The sequence below is a fragment of the Rhyacophila brunnea genome, unplaced genomic scaffold (genome assembly GCF_057557595.1).
Source record: "Rhyacophila brunnea isolate RB1 unplaced genomic scaffold, BYU_Rbru_1.0 scaffold_1, whole genome shotgun sequence".
NCBI classification, from domain to species: domain Eukaryota; kingdom Metazoa; phylum Arthropoda; class Insecta; order Trichoptera; family Rhyacophilidae; genus Rhyacophila; species Rhyacophila brunnea.
This window is the reverse complement of record NW_028232751.1, coordinates 8,718,657-8,740,772: the sequence shown is the minus strand read 5'-3', so window position 1 is coordinate 8,740,772 and position 22,116 is coordinate 8,718,657. Positions and strand designations below refer to the sequence as shown.

Genomic DNA, 22,116 nt, shown 5'->3' with positions numbered 1-22,116 from the left:
TTGTCTCGCAAAATGCCGACCTAATGGCCGCATCAACGTGGTGCGAACATGGCAACTTATAGCGCCGTTTCTTAGGCCCGTTTCAGACGGGACACCGGTGTCCTGCTCGATGTAATATAGGAGGCCCTTGTATTCGAATAAAGGGGCTTATGTATTATGTTTATGAACGCCCCAGAGCTAATGAGTCAACGCATAATTTTGCGTTATAAAACAAGTGTATCGGCGGCTGGAGAATGTAGCGGCCGACGGAAAAGTGTACTGGACACGTGTTGACTCATTATCTCTGGGCGTTCATAAACATAATACAAAGGACCCTTTATTAGAATACAAAGACCTACTATAGTATATCGAGCGTGACACCGGTATCCCGTCTGAAACGGCCCTTAGCATCGCAAAAGTGCGTTGCAAGAGTTATTGAGTTGCAAATATTAAACCATTTTTAACAGGGTAGTGAAATATGTTCTGAAGATACCAATTACTTTCTTATTTCAAATTCTTTTCATATTTGATAAACATATAGTACGTAGATACTTAAGTATGATTATATACAAATAACATTTACTAATACTAATATCTATACAATTTAGATGTTAGTTTTATTAAAGACTAAAAAATCGCATTGCATGTTTACGTAAGTACATTTTTTTAAAACAATCGGCAAAAATCACAATAATTCACCGTAACTTTTGATTAGGTAACGGTTTTTATTTACAACAAAAACATGTTAATATTAATTGTTACATATAAATAATATACCAAATAAGCGTGAATTTCTATACTTTTGACAGAGTGACGCCAAGCGAGAGAAAACGACCCAATAGGCTTCATGTAACACTAGTTAAAATCACCCCATGAAATTCATGCGCAGTACAAGAAATCGCAATCTGCGCAATTTAAAGGTTAAGTTGTTACACTATATAGAAGCGGTTTCCAAACTGGGAGGCCCGGACTGTCGCTGAGGGAGGCGCGAAGTTTAACACAATTATTGTGGCCTCAGGTTTGCAGTTTGCAAGTGCATAGTTCATAAAACGGCCGCTAATTATTATAGACTACATAAAAAACGGTAACCGGACAAAACAGAACATGACAAAACAGAACAGTGATAAAACAGAACAGTCAGAAGTAAAATAAAACATTATTTTTTGTGGAATCTATTTGGGTTAGGTTAGGTTAGGTCATTATTTCGTTGTACCTAGTCACCCAATCATTTTGAACATATTATATTGATTAAGATGAGATATCCTAAGCTTGCCAGCAACATCGAGTTAAGTTTATTTGAGGCTCTCTAGAATGCTTACTAGCGATTAGTAATGCAGAAATTAGTTAGATATATTGACTTATTATGGCGTATTGAAAATTTGTGCTATTAAAAATCTATCAACATAATAGAGATAAGACCATTTCAATATTAAATTTATATTTTTCCTGAAAGTTCATAGTTATATTTATCGTTGTTCTGTTTTGTCACTGTTCTGTTTTGTCATGGAACCAAAAAAAACAGTCCTATAAAAATAGGTTGTTTGCAAACCTGTCTGAAGATATGGAGACTAATTTTATTTCAACACACTTACATACTATTGTGAAGTGCGCTAACTACCTATCTAATGAAAAAATGATATAAAATGTTCAAATTTTTATATTTTGTTAAAATTGACTGAATAAATCAATGCAGGTCCTAAAAAGATCACTAATAGATAATATAATTAATAGATCTAATAAATAAGCACATCAATTGCATGAAAAACAAATAAATTTAAAAATGATTTTCTTAATTAAGTTGTTTATTCATTTTTTGTATTAGTACATCTGTAGACGTAAAAATGTGTCTGTATTTTTTAATGGAGTAAAGGGAGGGGGGGAGGCGACAAAATTAGATTTTTTAAAAAGGGAGGCGTAGTACGAGTAACATAAAGTTTTGAAACCACTGCTATATAGTATCAGTCAATATATAATAAAAATAATAATATACCAGTTAGTAGGTGTGCGTTATGTGGTGCAATTTAGTTCGTGTATGAATTATTCACATTGGGACATTACAGTCGAATGCCGGCTGCGACTATTTGGGTATAGGTACATTAATACAATTTATATAGGGTTTTGTTGATACCCGTTTCGCGCTTAAAACCATGATAAAGATATTCAAAAATAAAAAAAATCATGGAATGTTTTAATAACGATAATTATAATATTTAAGCTCACACGCAATGCAGACAAAATTTTACAAGAAATTTGCAAAGTTATGAGTGTGGTCATATGGGGAAGAAAATGAAGAACATTTTGTAATGGAGTATTGGATGCGCTCTTGAAGCGGGCCCCTAGGCCAAGATCTTTGGCACCCCCCCTACCCATCGCTACAGTCAAAGGCGGTGGGACCTTTTACATCGTTTTTTAAATGTTGTTTTACGTAAAATTAAGGGTGGTATAAGGTGTATTTTTAGCAATTTTTTTGTATTGTTCAATAAATCCACTTGAATTATAGAGTTGTCTAATATCGACATACAGTAATCAAAAACTCTACAAATAAAATAGCGCCGCTGGCGACTTTTTTCTCATTAGGGCAAATTTGTGATGTGTGTATATTTCACTTATCTGGTCGACCCGTCACGCCTGCCCCCCAGAGCCTGAGTCTCCAAGGCTAGAGCCTTGTCAGGCCCTAATATCTGATAAAGCCTTTAATACAATTTGATGTATTATTAGTGTTGTTGTTAGTCTCCCTTATGCATTGTTTTAAATTATATTTCGATGTCGCACAATTTATAACAAGGTAGGGTGATTACTCATTACTGATTATAAATAATACTGTATTATTTTTTATCAACAATAATAATTATAAATGGTAGTATTTCTTATTGTGGATTTAAAAAAACATGATTAAACTATGTTAATTAAAAAAAAATAATTCGCTATTTTATGGATGACAGATTAAAATTCAAATGTTATTGTCCATTGACCCAATAGTTGGAAAGAATTACCAATAAACATTTTTCGGTACAGTTCGGTTATGAGGAATACAGCGGCAAACACATTTTGAAAATAGCCGATATACTGGATTATTTGTTAAGTTAGCCTAACCTAACCTAACCCAACCTAAACTAACCTAAACTAACCCAAACTAACAAATAATCCAGTATATCGTGTATTTTCAAAATGTGTTTTCCGCTGTATTCCTCATAACCGAACTGTTCCCATTTTTCCCCTTCCCGTAAAATAATTGCTGTTATTGTGCAAACAATTTCTCAGGAAACGGACAATGTCCTCACTGGGTTGCAGAAGCAATAAAAAGAAAATGTCTTTATAATGGCAAAGTCTGACCTTGACCAATGCAATGTCATTGTGGGCGTAGATGTCGGAAAAGACGGCGTAGTCTTCGTGGCAAATGACCTTGCTAATCTTCACAATGGTAGGTCCGGAGACAGACGTGTTTCTGACGCCATACTGCACTGTTGGGTACGGCTCCTTCAAACTGTAAAAAAATGCCACATTCATTAGTTAATAATTACAAGATAAAAAGAACTTTTTAAATACCAAATTTTAAAATTTTCTGTTAAATCATATAAACTTGACAATTCTATGTATTAATAAATACTTTTTTTGTAGTTGATTGAAATACTGAATAAACATAGAATACTGAAATGTAATTTTGACATTTAATATTGATTTCCATAGTAACGCACGTATATATTAATAATTTAGTTGCTAGGACCCCCTCAACAACCAATAATAGTGTTTTACTTTTTACGATTTTTTTCCGAAATAACTTTCCATACAAAACAGAATTAACTAAAAATTAATTCAATTCTCCTTAAAGATGGCTAAAAAGTATTAAAATAATGCATTGTCATCGTGTTCTGATATATTCTAAAAGTTTCAAGTTTGTTAAAAATCTTCAATCGTCCAATACAAATCTTGGACAAACAATAATACAATCTAATAAAAACGTGGTAATAAAGATGCGCTTCGTTTAAGAACACTTGATATTGTTATTGATATAACGTGGAATCTGAAAATAATATGTTAAAATAAACATAATATCATAAATGTTGAAACAGATTATTTAGAATCGATTGAAAAAGCTATGATAAGTCCAATTATAGTGAAGTTAGGTTATTATTATATTGAAGAAAAAAAATGTACTCTATAACGTGATAAAATATCAATAAATTATAGATATATAATTATATAGTATACATGTATATATTATAGTCAGGTAAATTGAAATGCTTTGGATATAAACTAATGCAAGTTCGATTTGGATACATAAAAAAAAATAAAACCTAAAAAAATATTCATTGAAAAAATAAAAAACAAAAAAATATTTTAGAAAATAGTGCGTCTGTGCAAGTCTTGCGCTGTGTTACAGACAGGTGAATCAATACATGTGGCGAAGGCTCCATACAAGGTGATTATTTGAAGCTTACCTTCTTAAGGTAACTATTTTTTGATTATTTTATATTCTACTAGCTGAAGTACCCGGCTTCGCACATGGTCGCTTCGAGGTTATATTTATCTTAGATATTTAAAAAATAATAAGAGGTAATTGTTTTTTTTATATTAAAATATCTGTGTAATACAATACGGCAATATAAAAATAAATCTAATAGGAGTAAAGGTCAAATAAAATACCACTAAATTAAAATCGAATCCAAAATATGCAAACGTTATTAATATTATTAATATGTAGTAAAAAAATAAATAAATTGCATGGAACAAATAACCAACAAACGTTGTATTTTATATAATACTAATTTAGAAACCTTCGCAGGTGTGCGCACAACAACTGACAAAAGTTTCATCGCAATCGGATGAATGGTATAGGAACGCATACGAATAGAAGAAGAAGATGATTATCTAATTCAGAAACTTCGTGGGCATGCGCACGACAACTCACCAAAGTTTCATTGTGAATAGAAGAAGATAAAATAGAAGAAGAAGAAGAAGAAGAAGATGGTTATTCTAATTCAGAAACCTTCGCGGGGCTTGGCACAATTATTGACGAAAGTTTTATTGCAATCGGATGAATGGAATAGAAACGCATACGAATAGAAAAATATAAAATAAAAGAAGAAGATGGTTGTCCTAATTCAGAAACCTTTGCGGGTGTTACCACAACAACTGACGAAGGTTTCATCGCAATCGGATGAATAGTGTAGGAACCATACGAATAAAAGAAGATATAATGAAGAGGAAGAAGAAGATGGTTGTACTAATTCAGAAACCTTCGCAGGTTTTGGCACAACCACCAATGAAAGTTTCATCGCAATCGGATGAATGGTATAGGGACCATACAAATAAAAGAAGATAACATGATAACGAAGAAGAAAAAGAAGATGGTTGTACTTATTCAGAAACCTTTGCGGGTGTTACCACAACAACTGACGAAGGTTTCATCGCAATCGGATGAATGGTATAGGAACCATACGAATAAAAGAAGATATAATGAAGAAGAAGTAGAAGAAGATGGTTTTTCTAATTCAGAAACTTTTGCGGATGTGCATACAACCACTTACCAAAATTGCATCGCAATCGGATGAATGGTATAGGAACGCATACGGGACAGATAGAAAGACAGACAGACAGACAGACATTCATTTTTATATATAAGATATAGCCTATACTCTTCGCGGAAGTGCAAGCAATAAGTTAACAAAGTTTTATCGCAATCGGATGAACGGTATGGCAGCGCATACAATACGAACAAACAAACAAACAAATATTAATTTTTATATATTAGATAGAAGATAAAAATAATTTAATTTACCAACGACTTATCGTCGGTAATTTTCCACAAAAACGTATCTCATTTTTTGTCAGTTTTGAGTTGTTTGATTCAATGAATTCAGAATTTGAATACGCACATATTCCACTAACACGTATCTCAAAACATACGTTATAGCATAATAGATTTATGCAATAACAAAAGACTTTTATAAATATTAGAAACTCGTATCGTGAGTTACGTGTTTGTAAGTATGCAGAATACTGAACTGCGACAGATGATTATAATGAAGCACCACTTCCTCGTAAGTCAAGACACGTGTTTACTGCAGTAATATTGTGGAATGATTCACAGTAAAGTTGCAACGCATTCTCGTATCTCTGATAATATGATTGATCGGTCAACAGTATAATGCGGTAGATTGAAGAGACATAACATTTTTTTTCATGAACATATGTGTAACTATTTTAAATGGATATTTCATAGAAGAAAGTTTATTTCTGGATTGAAAACTGAGAGAATAAACTTGTTATTTGCCTCTCCTGAAAAGTTGTATTTTTTGTGATACGTATAACAAGTTGGAATGTATTTTACAGATAACAAAACAATCTGCAAAGGTTTTAAAAATATATATACCACAGCGCGACATCTATCTTGACGTAAATAAAATAAATGTCGGATTATTTCTCAAGAAATTGTGATATTTCTTCGTATGTAATTTACGTCACGTAACCTCAGCCAGTCTATCGAATTGTATGTTTATGTTTATGAACATATTTATGTTAGGCTCCTATTAATTGCAGAGCTTAAAACCTTCGCGCTTAATATTGTTGTCATGACTGCACTGCACTTTGTCCAAAACAATTAATAAGATAACTTTAAAAAAAAATCTATGGCGTTTAATCGCATATTAATAAATATAGATTGTTTTTAAAAATAAAAACAAATTTTATCTAATTTTTTTTATGTATAAAAATGTTTTGAAAAATACGTAATTGAAACTTATCGCTCAATTTTTATGTCGTCAGTGAATTTTTAAAGTTTCGTTGAAATGGTGTGTCATTGTCATTAGTGTGTACATATTCATTAGTAGTAATATCGTATTATCTTCTTATTTCCCGTAAATATACCTGACAAGTGTGCTCTTTTTCTCAGATCTCCACAGCCTATATCTTTCCAAAAGTCACCCTTCGCCACTGATATAATATAGGTAAATACATCTTATAATAATTAATACACTAAATAATACTTACAAAATGACGACGAATTTTCTTACCTGCATTCTTTTTAAATTTTGTAACCTATTCTATTAGTTGTAAAATACTAAACTCTTTTTCGACCTTCGTTCTTGTTAAAATGATGTTTATGATAATAATAATAAAATTGTGACACATTTTTTTTTGAAAAGCTAGTTTCTAGATACTTTTTCAATTTTGAAAAAATCGACATTTTATTCTGCCATCTAGCTTATTTTCATATCCTATCTGGTATTTATTATTTTGTGAATGACAGTTGGAAAGACTGACTGTGAACCGGTGGAAATTTATTTAGTTATTTTTTAATTTAAATTCGTGGAATTATATGGCCAGAACACATATCTATTTTCATATTAATACTATCGACCTAAGGTACTTATTTGATGGAATTTGAAATACAATTCTTAATTTAAATTTATTTAAAAATTGAAGATGCCGAAAGGCGAAACCCGGGTCGTAAAAAATGACTCAAATACAATAGTACAAAACTTATCCATTAGCATTAGAATATCTATTTTTATTTATTCCCCACCAATTTTATTAATTTATCATCATTAGCCAGGGTCGATCCACTGCTGGATGAAGGCCTCCACTATGTATATCCACTCTTCTCGGTCCATAGTTATTTGCTGCGACGTACATCCATCGAACTTTATGAGCTCGTCTAGCCAGCGGGGCTTAGGGCGTTCCCGTAGGCATTTAGTGCCTCTTGGGTACCACTGTATAGCGGAATCTGTCCAGCGATTGTCCACTCGCCGAGCGACATGTCCAGTCCATTCTCATTTATTTCACCTACGTAGCGACTTCTATTACATCGCGTACTCTTGTCTTCTTTCTTATCCATCGGAATCTTTTTTGATTTTTATGCCCAACATGTACCTTTCCATGGCACGTTGCGCTACTCATATTTTACAACGTTTTTATTAGCTCGTGTTCTTATTTGTCCGGTGGATGTTTATCCGGTACAAATCTTGCAATCGATTTTTAACTAACCTCCCGACTAGCTAGACATTTGAAACTTTTGCAACAATGCATTCTTTTAATACTTTTAGGCGTCTTTAAGTAGAATTGAATTTATTTTCTGTTAATTCTGTTTTGTATGAAAAGTTATTTCGGAAGAAATCCGTAATCCAATCCACTATTATTGGTTGCTAACTGGGTCGTCCTAGCAACAAAATTATTAAAATATACGTGCGTTACTATGAAAATCAAAATGACATTTCAGTATTTCTATATTTGTTTGTTTGTTTGTTTGTTTTTTATTTACTTCATATCAAGTACAAGTTTGAGCATATTGAGCATAATAATTCAACAGAAAATTTAAAAACGTTGTATATAAAAAGTTCTTTTTATCTTGTAATCAATTTGGATTTGTTTTACATTAAGAGTCCATGTTTACATGCATACGTGAGCATTGGTAGCACACATTGGTTGAACACTTTACACTTAAGTCAAGACACAATGGGAGGTCATTTTTGAAGATACTATTCAGGCGCCCAAATGCATTATATGCCAGTTTGGTTCTGCGAGCAATCTCGTCATACATAACACCATGGCCCCCACATCCTAAAGAGGGCCCCCAGGCTAAGATCTTTGACGGGCTCCCTACCTATCGCTAAAGATAAAGGCCGTGTGACGCTCTGCAGTAGCGTTTTCCAAATGGCGTACGCGGTAAAATTAATGTGTACTTTTTACTATTCGAGAGAATTTGTGATGTGTGTTTAAATCACTTATCTGGTCGATTCGCCGCGCCCCCCTGTCAGCTCCCTCTTTGTGGGGGCCATGTATACCACCCATCAACGTGGTACTTACGGATGGTATAATAATTTGCACTATTAGCGTCGTTTTATTTGTCGGTATTGTGTGTAAAAAAATATTGTAAAAAATGCACTTGCTAATATAATCTTCAGTCAAAGTAAACCTCAAATCATCGGTTAGTATCAAGTCTTCACCACTAGTAGATACTGTTTCAAATAAATTTTGTTATATTATTTTTAACAAGTTATTTTAACTCTTTATTGAAACATATTTTTCCATTAAAAATTTTCCCCAGGCAGAGAGAGATATCGATGTTATCATAACCTTCGATTTTATACGGCCTTGAACGTTGTGCAACGATATTGAAATGAAGCTGCGTAAAATAGAATCCAGGATGCGGCATAATGCAATTACGTAATGGCTCTGATTGATTTTGCAATCCATCATTCAAATCAGAAGGTTGCGCTAAATATTAAAATATTATGGAAAATATTTCTACGGTGACCATATCATTTTCCTGGACGGGTACGTAGTAATATTCAATTCTATTCATTTTTTTTAACGAATTGTGGATATTATAAATTATAAGTTCAAGACGTTCACAACATGACATGAAATATAAATATAAAGAAAAAGTGGCACAGTTCGGTTATGCGGAATACAGCGGAAAACACATTTTGAGAATAGCCGATATACCTACTGAATTATTTGTTAGGTTAACCTTACCAAACATAACCTAACCTAACTTAACGTAACCTAAACTAACCTAAACTATCCTGAACTAACAAATAATCCAGTATATTGGGTATTTTCAAAATGTGTTTTCCGCTGTATTCCTCATAACCGAACTGTACCGAAAAAGTAATAAAAATGAATATATAAAAAGAGAACATAATAATATAAACATACAATTTTACATATTATAGAAGTTCAAAGAAGTACATACACCGAGTTTGCTAAGGAGACCCTATTTTAAGAATTTATAAAATATCGTCCACCTAAACTCACCCTCACGCAAGTGGAATATTCAAAACCCGAAGCAATTTGGTTGAACATAGTTATCATCTCTCAATTTTGGCATTACCAGTGCGTCTTTTAAGAAACAACACCGCGTAAGTCCCCATTTTGCGGTTTTGAGTTTTGAATAACATTCGGTAGATAAAAAAATCCTACACCGTGTTCCTTCGATGGAAAAATTCTTTTTGAATGAAAAAAGGTTTTTTTAACTAAACACAAAAAAAAAAGTTAAAAGGTATCAATTTTCAATTTTTTGAGACGTTTTTTGTTTCCCCTGAAAATTTTAATTAATTGACTTCCGCGGTGTTGTTTCTTAAGCGACGCACTACCAGGTTGGTTCTGCATCTTGGGAGAATAAACAACTAATGCTCTCTATTTCTAAGGACATACAGGTCAACACTGCCCATAATGGCAGAGTTCTCATTTATACCTCGTATAAGTTGAAAAAAATACGTAGCTAAATAAAGATTTCTTCTAAATTGCAGACTGCAGTATGTAAGCATACCTAAGAGATAGTCTGTAGTCTGAAAGAATGTAGTTTACTAAGTTATTTGGAGGTCGCAAAAAGATTTTTGAATAATGAAATGCATATCTAGTTACAATGAAATCTATATTTATAATTATACAATTATCTAAAAAATAAAAATATGTATAATTCTAAATATGTAAATCTTTTTTAATAAAATCGAAGGTTTCAATTTTGTAATGCTGACGTGGCGTGGCGTCCATATGTCATTCGATCACCGACGACGCAGCAATCGTTTAGAAGAGGATTCTTTTCCTCGACTGAGTGAGTAAGGGTCTAGGACGATTTGGCGCTGGAACAACTGGACGCCACGCAATTCGAAAATAAATATACGTTAGGTACTTATAGGGACTTTATAAAAATATTTAATATTATTATATTATGATTTAATAGTTAGTGAAAATTTAAATCTGCACACGTAAATAATGATTTAATCATGCATATGTTTAAGTTCCAACGAAAAAAGAGTTTTTTTATTTTTTATATAAAGCCTTAGGCATGGTAATTCTCAATCCGCAATAAAAAAAACGTTATGCTAAGAGTAAAATGAATTAAAAATATTGGTACTGTTCGGTTATACGGAATACAGCCGAAAACGCATTTTGAAAATAGCCGATAAACTGGATTATTTGTTATTTTGGGTTAGTTTAGGTTAGGTTAGGTTAGGTTAGGTTAGGTTAACCTAACAAATAATCCAGTGTATCGGCTATTTTCAAAATGCGTTTTCGGCTGTATTCCGTATAACCGAACAGTGCCAAAATATTAAGTAGTAGATAGAAACTGATTAAAATCCCTCGTCTTTGTCCTGTATACGTGTCTACGACGGTGCGGCGTCCGGTTGGGTGATTATTTTTTGATTTTGTTATATTATGGTCACCCTAGTTTATTTTGAAAAGCGGCAATGGAAAAGTTTATGTTTGGTTAAAATCAAATCCATCATAGAATATTAATTTGTGTGGAGTACCAGTGAGTTATGATACACCGATATCGGTTTTATCTTAATTTTGTTTTTAATACAATAGATTTCAGTGGAAATAAAATACGCCACAGGCAAAACATTCGAATTCATTATCTACAACCTACACAGTTTGGATATTTTAATTAATTAATACCGCCTATATACTGTTTGAACCTATATAATATTTTATTTCATTTATACAATACGAGGTGATTCATTTATTTACACGCATAAGTATATTGTATTTCTATCATCATGATCATCTATAATATTGCAGTTTTTTTACAACGTTTTTATTAGGTCGTATTCTTGTTTGTCCGGTGGTTGTTTGTCCAGTACAAATCTTGCAATCGATTTTTAACTAACTTCCCGACTAGCTAGACATTTGAAACTTTTAGAATATAACAGATCACGATGCCAATGCATTTTTTTAAAATACTTTTAGCCATCTTTAAGCAGAATTGAATTCATTTTCAGTTAATTCTGTTTTGTATGGAAAGTTATTTCAGAAAAATCCGTAAAAAGTAAAAGACTATTATTGGTTGCTAAGGGGGTGGTCCTGCAACAAAATTATTAATATATACGTGCGTTACTATGGAAATCAAAATGAAATGTCAATAAGACATTTCAGTATTCTATATTTGTTGTTTGTTTATTTTTTATATACTTCATATCAAGTACAAGTCTGAGCATATTGAGCATAATAATTCAACAAAAAATTTAAAAACGTTGTATATAAAAAAATCTTTTTATCTTGTAATTTTTTCACACCAATTTTAGGGCGGATTTGTGTACTGTCTAGTCAGGCATGGCTAACCCGCGGCTCAAATGAAGATTTTTTGCGCCCCATTGCGGCGGTTTTCAGCTTTCTATATTTTGCATTTTGGTATTCATACAATAAAAAAAAATCTCGTAAATTTACCACATTTATATTATACTTTATGAAATTACAACTTTCTTGTTGTGCTGCGTGCTGGTACCTGTTTTTATGCTTATGCCGGCTCCACACACTCCGTACTTAAGGGGATCATAAATATGCCAACAGAGAAAAACATCGATTTTTATAAAAAATATAAATGTGTATAACTTGAAATCATTTTTATTTATATGAAATCTTATTTAAGTATGTTCCCAATATTTAAGCTGGAACTGATATAAATAAAAAGGATTTCAAGTTATACACATTTATATTTTTTATAAAAATCGATGTTTTTAAAAAAGATATAAAAAATATTAAAACTAGGTATGAATTAGTCAAAAGTCTAAACGTTGAAAATTTGAAAACTTATTAAACTAAATTTTAAAATTAAATATAACCATAAAAATAATGTAATAATAGCGTAACATAATATGTACCAAATATGTGACAAATTCACATTTTTTTTACAATTGTAAGTTTATCTTTGACTTATTTTTTTTTTTTAATGTTTTCAGATAGATATTTATTAATTAATACAGCTGAAATTTTAATTATCAAAAAAATCTCAAATTGGAAGCTTCGTATTTTTCCGCTAGATTCTCTGTGGCATATAATTATGATCCCCCTTAATAGTGACCGTAAAGATTTTTATAAATGTTCTAATGAAGTCACAAAATTAATTAAAGAATTCGAAAACAGATTCGCATTTATGCGAAAGTATGAGGAAAAGTTCAAAATATTATTAACTCCATTTAACGTGGAGGAATCAGCGCCTCAAAATTTACAAATGGAGCTAATAGAACTGCAATCAAGCATAGAGTGAAAGTGAATGTTCGAAGGGAATAAGCTTGAGTTGTATCAGAAATATATCCTCGAAGATAAATTTTCAATATTGAAACGACTGTCAATGTGCATTACAACAGCATTTGGGACTACATATCGCTGAGAATCGTTCTTTTCGAAATTAAATTAAAAAACGAAGTGTCGTAGCAGGTTGCTCGATGAAAACACGACCAATCAACTGCGATGCGCGTCGGCTAAATTACCAGTCAATATGAAAAAGATGTCAAACCATATACAAAAACAAATGTCACATTAATTATAAGGTAATAAAATATTTTGAATAAGTAAGTTCTTTGTTTTATTTTTTTATATGAGTGGCCCACCTAAGCTCAGTAATATTTTTTTTGGCCCACCCAACGATTTGGGTCGGGCACCCCAGCGGGTCTATTCTATCCACAAGCCTTCTTTCGGTCCTCTACGGCAGCTAAATAGGGTAGAAAAGTATCGACTTATTAACACTTCGCCGTCTGAACTGTCAAAACTGTCTATCTCGGTCTAAAATTTATCACAGCCACGAGAAGTGCTGTTAAAACATGGTACTATTGTAACAATTATAACTAAATTATTGTAATTGTTACAATACGTGTTAATAATTCGATACTTTCCTACCCTATTTAGCTGCCGTAATGGACCGAAAACAGCCTTGTGTATAGAATAGACCCGCTGCTAGAGTTGCTATTTTATCAGGCTGACGACATTTAAAGCATTGAAAACGTTTGTACACTATTTTAGCAGATCGTACCAAAGGTACCATATCAAGTGTTTTTTCCGTTATAATATCATGGGGCTTGTAAATCGACGAATTATTATAAAGATGATATTTTGACCCAATCAAGCACCGCTTTAGTACAATTAAAATTGTGTGCACGAAAATGCCGAAAGAGGCACGCGGTCTGGTTTTTTTTTTATCACGTCGCTATTTCTTGTAAGTTGTCGTCTATTGTTGGCCTGCTTCATTCAGTTCTATGAGAAAGCCAATTCCTTGTCCTTCTTTTTTATTTAATACCTCTATGGTTCGGTAGAATACATCACCTAGCACGTAGCCACTAAGCAAGGCACCTACCTATGTGGCCTTAGCCTTAGCGAAATCGCCGTCAAGAGTCGTAAAAAGTTAAATATATCTATTTGTTATAAGGCTATGTGGTAATATAATCAGTAATCACTTTGATTTTAATTAATCCTGTCGTCAGATCAGTTTTAATTACGGCGTAATTATATCCGTTCGTAGGTACAGATTACAGAGGCTTCAACTTTTTACATCGGTGGGCAATTTCCTTCAGTTGCGATGCTATCGCGAACTGGAGACGATCTTTCATTTGACCTTGAACTTTCCGTTCGCAGGCTCAGGATTGTGTCAAGATAATTGCATCATTAATTTTCCGTGCCACCGAATACCAGTTGCATAGCGGCACGTGTCATATAAGGGCTGCAATCCCGTACTGAACATTCAGTCCCGAGATTTGTATTTACGATCTCGAATTCGCGATATTAGAATTGATATTTTTTTTCAAAAAAAAACAATATTTTTCAGCGGCTTCAATGCGAATTCATACTATGGGAAGAATTTATATGTTTTGATTTTTATTACTTAGAAGAAAACCAATGTTTTAATATTTTTTTACAATACACGAGCGTTTCCATTTTTAAATAAAATTAAAGAAATAATTATTAAAGTGAAAGTAAAATTTAAATAAAAGTTGATGTATTTTACCACGTTTTTATTAGCTCGTATTCTTGTTTGTCCAATACAAATCTTCAAATCGATTTTTAACTAACTTCCCGACTAGCTAGACATTTGAAACTTTTAGATATCATATCAGAACACGATGACAATGCATTCCATTTTAATACTTTTAGCCATCTTTAAGCAGAATTGAATTCATTTTCAGTTAATTCTGTTTTGTATAGAAAGTTATTTCGGAAAAAAATCGTAAAAAGTAAAACAATATTATTGGTTGCTAAGGGGGTCCTAGCAACTAAATTATTAATATATACGTGCGTTAATATGGAAATCAATATGACATGTCAAAATGACATTTCAATATTCTATATTTATTCAGTTTTAAATAAAAATACTGGACTTCAAATGCTGCAGAATATTAAAGCTGTTTTGGAAAATCCATCAGATTCCTCAGATGCTTAAATTTTTTCTGCTTCAGAAATAGTTTCATTTACATACGCAATAATAACATCTGTAGAAGTGGAAAAAAGTTTTTCTAATCTAATAGCATATCATTATCAAATCTATATCTTAAGATCAATTCCTTATCTAAGATCAAATCGTCAATGATTCACTTTTGAAAATTTGAAGCATTATTTTGTTATTTATTGTAACAAAGCATTTTCTGCTTGTGAATAAATAATAAAAAAATTACACTGTTGAAATATATATGATTTACTGTAATAGATACTTATTTAAATTTTTAGCACCTATTTTTGTTTTTCGGTAAATATTTATAAAATTTTAATAACATATTTTCCAATTATATCTACATATCGATGGTGCAGATCACAAACCTTATATGTCAAATTTTATGATTTTGACTTTATGGTATCAAAAAATCAACAAAAAATTAACGGATCTGTTGAACTTTACCTCCTATGTCAAAGAGAAAAATAGCCGAGTTTATTGATTTTTTAATTAAAACTCCTATGTCATATTCATCGTATTATGCTGCAAATAAATCAGTTTTAACTTTCCCCTGTAAAATCGTATTTTTTGACTAAGGAGGTTTGTGATCTGCACCATCGATATTTTAGGTACTTATTATTCATTTTTTAGCACCTAAAATCCTAAACCTAGTCATCCCCTTAACTGACTAATACTTTCTACAACTGAAGACTAAAAGAATCAAAGTAAACGATTCTGGTCATTAACGTCTGGATCTATTCATACGAAATTCATAAACAGAAAGACATCGATGAACGTTGATAAAATAGTAACTCTACCTACATTGTAATAAGGGTGATGATTACAAATCTATTTTAATCTTTTTGTTGTCTTATTCTTATACGAGGGAATATATTATTATTGGAATGAGTAATTTCGTTATCTAATCGTCTCAGATGAAAATCACGTGAAAGCTAATTCTGGCATATTTTATCGGGATTTTAAGCCCTGACATCTGCAGTTCAAGGTAATGAATCTGGAATAGTCATAGAGTTATTCTGTGATAAAGATAAAATATACGTATTATATAAATATTGATCCTTGAACTTTATTAGTTATTAACTGAAGTGTTATTTGTTCCCATTTACAGCTAAAGCTCTCTGCTTCTCGGTCATGGAAATTATTGTAGATTTTCCGAGAAATAGAAATAGAATCAGAAATATGCATGAATAATATTACCAACAATAACTGCATGCAAATAATATGAAATTCCTCCCGGAGAAATTCCACAATCGAGATTCTGTTATTCGAGAACCAACTAAAATTTAATTTTGATTTTCGAGAGTGGTATAATATGGGATAAATTTAAACAGGTGTAATAACATATACTTTATATTATTTTCAATATAATAATATAAATAGATAATTACAAGATAAAAATAACTTTTTATATACCACGTTTTTAATTTTTCTGTTGAATCATATAAACTTGACAATTCTATGTATTAATAAAAACTTTTTATTGTACTTGATAGAAATACTGAATAAATATTATAGAATATTCAAATGTCATTTTGACATTTCATATTTATTTCCATAGTAACGCACGTATATATTAATAATTTAGTTGCTATGACCCCCTTAGCAACCAACATTAATAACTTTCCATACAAAACAGAATTAACTGAAAATGAATTCAATTCTGCTTAAAAATGGCTAAAAGTATTAAAATAATGTATTGTCGTCGTGTTCTACATATTCTAAAAGTTTCAAATGTCTAGCTAGTTAGGAAGTTAGTTAAAAATCGTCAATCATCCAATACAAATCTTGGATAAACAAGAAAAATAAATGTACTGGACACCCAAGAAAAAATTTGTACCGGATAAACAAGAATACTAGCGAATAAAAACGTGGTCAAATAAAATAAATAATCTAAACGTAAAACATAAATAACGTAAATAATCAATTTATACCTATACCTTTATTATTAAGTCCTAAGCCAAAGTTGGATTCTACGTCTTTGTCTATGACAACTGGTTTGAGCGTTTTTATCTTATTAATAGGGAATCCAATCCCGAGCCAAAATTCTGATCCCGGGATTTCGGGATTACAATTTGACAATCCCGGGATCCCGGGACTGGTCCCGGGATTGGCATTTTTTTCCATTGTTAATATAAAAAAATTATATTTACACATAACATTGATAAAATCGGTCAAAAATAAATCTAGTATAATTAATAATATTTAAGACATTTATTGTTAATATTGTATATCTACGTTCAATCTTGGAAATACTAAAAGTTTAATGGAGTAAATAATATTAAATATAGGTATATATATATATATATATAAATAATAATGTGAATTTAATACGAGATTGCTGTTTGTGATAGTAAAGACTTAACGAATGGATTAGCGAGATTTAAAATAGTAAAGCAAATAATCATGGCGTACCTACTTATGGCCTTTCCGCTTCATAAATCTAATTAGTCAGCCAAATATGAAATTGCCGTAAAACGTATGAGATCATGGTGGAATTATTTGTTAAAAGTGCGAAGCATTGTTTTTTCCAATCTTTCTCATTTTTAATAATTTATGTGAAAAAATAAAATGAATCGGCAACATACACATGGGTATAAGTCAAACTTCATTCAAACCGAGTTTATTTCTGATGTAGTTATTTTTTATTAAAAGTATTTTTTCTGTTATATTTTCGCTTTTATTTTATGTTCCATAAAAATTGATAAAAATCAATGCCGAAATCCCGGGATTATGTTTATCAATCCCGGGATTCATAGGTATCGAAAATAGCTCGGGATCCCGGGATTGGAATCCCTACTTATTAATAAGGTTTGTGATACCAACTTAAATTAAGTCAATTCGAGTGTAATATTTTATGCGGGCATTAACTCGACACTTTGCGATAGTGGAACCTCCGTCGTCGCATATAATCGCGGCATTTGGGTGAGCATAATGCCTCTAGCGACAGAATACGAAAAGTGCAATTTAATACATTTTAGATAGTTACTCACAATTTACTAAAAACATTAAAGAGAAAAATATTTATTGGTATATTTTTTTAAGTATAAAATATACGTTAGTTAAATAAATTCAACTCATTATTACATGTTATTATCTTATGGTAATTTTTATCATTAAATTACAGTTTAATCAGTTTTCCTGAAAGCTATAGGAAGATTTTTTAAATATTTCACAAATGTATTTTTTGTATTGAACGAGACCGCACCAAATCTGATTCTATATAGATACAAAGTATTTCAAGTTATTATAATGTTTTTAGATACCTATGTATTGATTTTTTCGGACGCCAACGATAACCGAGCGGTAACGTGTCGGCTTATAATATCGAGGATCCCGGGTCTGGTAAATTCACATATTGTTTTTCAATGTGTTTTTGTATGGTCCTGATAAATTGAGCAAGTGACTAAAATCCATTTCTTGTAAAAAATCTGTCAAGACAACCTCCACTTTGTGGATTCCCACAATAAATAAATGATCCTCTAAGCATCGAATATGGTGAAGTATATAAATTATGTATTATATGTAAAACAACTATATTAATTATCATTACTAGCCAGTTGGCAACAGAAATCTTGGTGTCCTAACCAAATAGTGGTTAATTATTAAAAAATATGTGAAAGAAATCTAGATGAGAGATGATGGCATGATTTTTAATTTGGGACGGACTTTCATTCTCCCTAATGGGTTTGAAGCTGATTTATCACTTTTTCAACGATTGTCTTTCAGGTGAAAAATCTGGTAGTTTTCTTCAAAATATCAGTAGGTAGGTGGCTAAAATGTATGAACATCAATCATTTTATGTACTGAATTGAATTATGTGAATTAAATGTTATATATTATTATTTTTGTTATTGTTAAATAAGTTCTTTCATTCATAAAAATATTATGTAAACTTCAATTAACAGATTATCTTACTTTTTTATGGAATATAGTCTAAATCAGCGGTCGGCAACCGGCGGTTCAAACATACTTTTTTGAGGACCATAAGTAGTTAAGCATATTAACATAAAATTCGGGCCGTATATTAAAATATTTTAGAATAATAATAATTTGTATATGAATAGAATATACATCGGTTTTTATGTTGCAAATTTTTAACTGTAGTTTGTCAACAAGCACAAAATACCATTTGGAATTGAGTATGGTGATGTACTCTGTGTGGCTATTAGTTTCAAAAGTGGTAACTTAATTCTGATTGTTCTACTTTTGTATCATATGTAATTACTTACCATAATAATTAAAAATATCAAATCCAGCTCCGTGTGTTGGTAAATTAGAAATAAACCGGAGGTTGATTGCAAAGACATTTATATGCATCGGCCGCCATTTTTTATATTTTACGACTAAACGCTAACGTTAACTAAATGTGCTTCAATGTGTACACCCACGATGGCTGCGCAGCTTAAGCGTTGACCTATTGCGTCGTGGGTCTCAGGTTCAAATCCTGGGTCTGACAAGTACACATATTGTTTTTCAATTTGTGCATGAGTCAGAGTATGGACCTAATAGGTTGAGCAAGTGGCTGACATCCATTTCTCATAAAAACAAAATCTGTCAATACAAACCTCCACTCTGTGGATGCCCATATGATCCTATTAGGATTGGACATGGTCGAAAGAAAAAAGAAAACATATGCTTGACAGTTATTTGAGATTATTTCCAAATGGCAGAATATGAACGCTATCGACTTTGAAGCTAATATCCTCATGATTAATCTTTTAAAGCGTAAATTATTAGTAAAAAGTGCTAAATTGTACTTTTCATATTTGTTCTTTCCGAATATACAATGGCGATTGGAGATAACCAAATTATATTGCATTTAAAAAAAAATAGTGGCGTCTTATTGAGAATGTGATCACAAAGTTTTGTTTGTCTTTCAGTAAACTCAGTCAAAGTCAGTGGCAAAGAGTGAATGTAGGCTGTTGAGATCCGACATAAATAGTGCAATTTAAACTGTGTCAGTCATTACGTATTTTTTGGTTTTATTCAATTAGGCGTACATTTTATAGATATTATTGATTAGTTTGTAAAAATAAATCAACCCTGCCTAAACTAAACCATAATAGTTATGGTATGCTTTGGGTGATCCGACAAAATTGTGCACAATTTTTTATTCATACTTTTATTTGTTTTCGTTGAATTTAAGATACATATTATTACAGATGGTGTTAGTTATTTTTCACTGAGCCCTGCATATCCAAACTATCGATAAAAAATATTCTTCTATCTGTAAATATCTAAAATTATGTATTGTTTAATGGCATAATTTTAGATATTTTATAGATAAATAATTATTTTTGACTATTATCTACTATGGCTTAGATTAGGCTGGGTTTAATTGAATTTTAAAAAATAACAAACACTTTCTACACATTGCAGTCTTAGTTTAATGACAACAAATACTTTCGACTGATAAAGCTTAGTATCCATTATTTATGTCGGATCTTACCAGCCTACCTCCACCCTTCGCCACTGTTCAAAGCTCACTCCAAGCCTTGGGTATCTGCTCCTGAAACTTTAACTGCTGATGCTTCACATCCAAAGGTATTAAGGATTAACGGATTAAGAGTGTTGGGTGAGTTGGTTTGGAGGGGTCCATTTTTGTGTTGCACTTTTCATATATTGTCCCAGTGTCCCTAGAGGCATTTCACTCACCATTAACCACAGCCTTTATACTATTGACATAAAATATATTCTTACCTGCATACGCAGTGTCCAGCTGTCAAAATTGTTGATGCGTCCAAAATAGTACCGCCGCAGTCATGCATACCCTTTCGGTTCCTTATGGAAACCTACAATAAAAATATTACTATAATTCCATAAAATATATAATACATAATCGGTAAGAACATGGAATTCGCGTGGGCATAGCGGGAACTGCATTCAGCCAATTTACAGTCGCGTAAAAGTCAACGACGTATTTTGTGAGGACCAAATGCCATACGGATGACCTTTTTTTAGACCCACCATACATGCCATCGGTGATTTATGTACCTATGCACAAAGGGGCACTTCACGTGGCGTGGGTACATTATGTTCTGGATGCCGCCAGAGAAGTACGACACTCCTTCGTGTCCGGAAATTTGCATGTATCCAATTGGCCGTATAACAGTTCATTGTGAGCTGTTGTATCGGAAATAGATGGTCGTATTGTACTAAGGTCAAATTAATGTCGAAATAAAACACTTAAAAATACGTAATAAAAAATCCGGTATATATAAGATAATGAAATAAAATTGAACATTTTTAAAAATACAGTTATGTCATAGGTATATATTTAAATAAATAATAATAATAGCAGAGTTATTATCAGATATGTGACACTAATCAATGTGAAATTAATGTGCTTATTAAATCTAGTAAAATTGAAGCATTATCTACCGTCTACGCTTCACAAACGACGCATTATATTTTGATTTCAATGCAATGATTTCGAAGTGAAGAATATAATACTTTGCCAAGCAAAGCAATGCAAATAATGCTGCCATTCGTAACATCATAATTATTATTCGCGCGAAATGGGATTTTCTGAGTTAGCTGCATTTTATTGATAAACTTTGTGCTAATAAACAAGCACATCTATCGCACACAATCTTGTTATTTTTCTGTCAATTACGTTTTTTTTTCATTTTGTTGTATTAAATACCTGTTATATTTTTTTACCATTTAAAAACGTGTATGTATTATTTTATGAAATAAAGGGGGAGGCGCCAAGATTAGATTTTATTATATAAGAGGGACGTAGTAACTAGTAAGTTTAGAAACCACTGTTTAGCTGTTATAAACTATGATCTGAAAATTTTGTCATTTTTTTATTATTATTAATATGTTATGTTCATTTATAATATTACGCCATAGAGTTTCTTGCTCAAGTCGAGCCCTGGCTCCTCCACCGCCGTCCTCCAGCCAGAACGGTCCTCCGCACGTCTTTTCCAGTTCCTGATTTTTAGCAGTTGGTTGGCATCTTTTGT

At 31.7% G+C, this 22,116-nt stretch overlaps 1 protein-coding gene across 1 annotated transcript in view; it reads right to left on the bottom strand.

The window, feature by feature from the left end:
- LOC147079449 (chymotrypsin-1-like) overlaps positions 1-22,116 on the bottom strand; it is a 54,863-nt gene that overhangs the window by 26,491 nt on the left and 6,256 nt on the right. Inside the window, exons 3-4 of the mRNA XM_085941166.1 lie at positions 20,846-20,937; positions 3,313-3,463 (exon numbers count right to left, since the gene is read on the bottom strand). Of these exons, the coding sequence (XP_085797292.1) occupies positions 3,313-3,463; positions 20,846-20,937 (243 nt within the window). The remainder of the gene's footprint in view (positions 1-3,312; positions 3,464-20,845; positions 20,938-22,116) is intronic.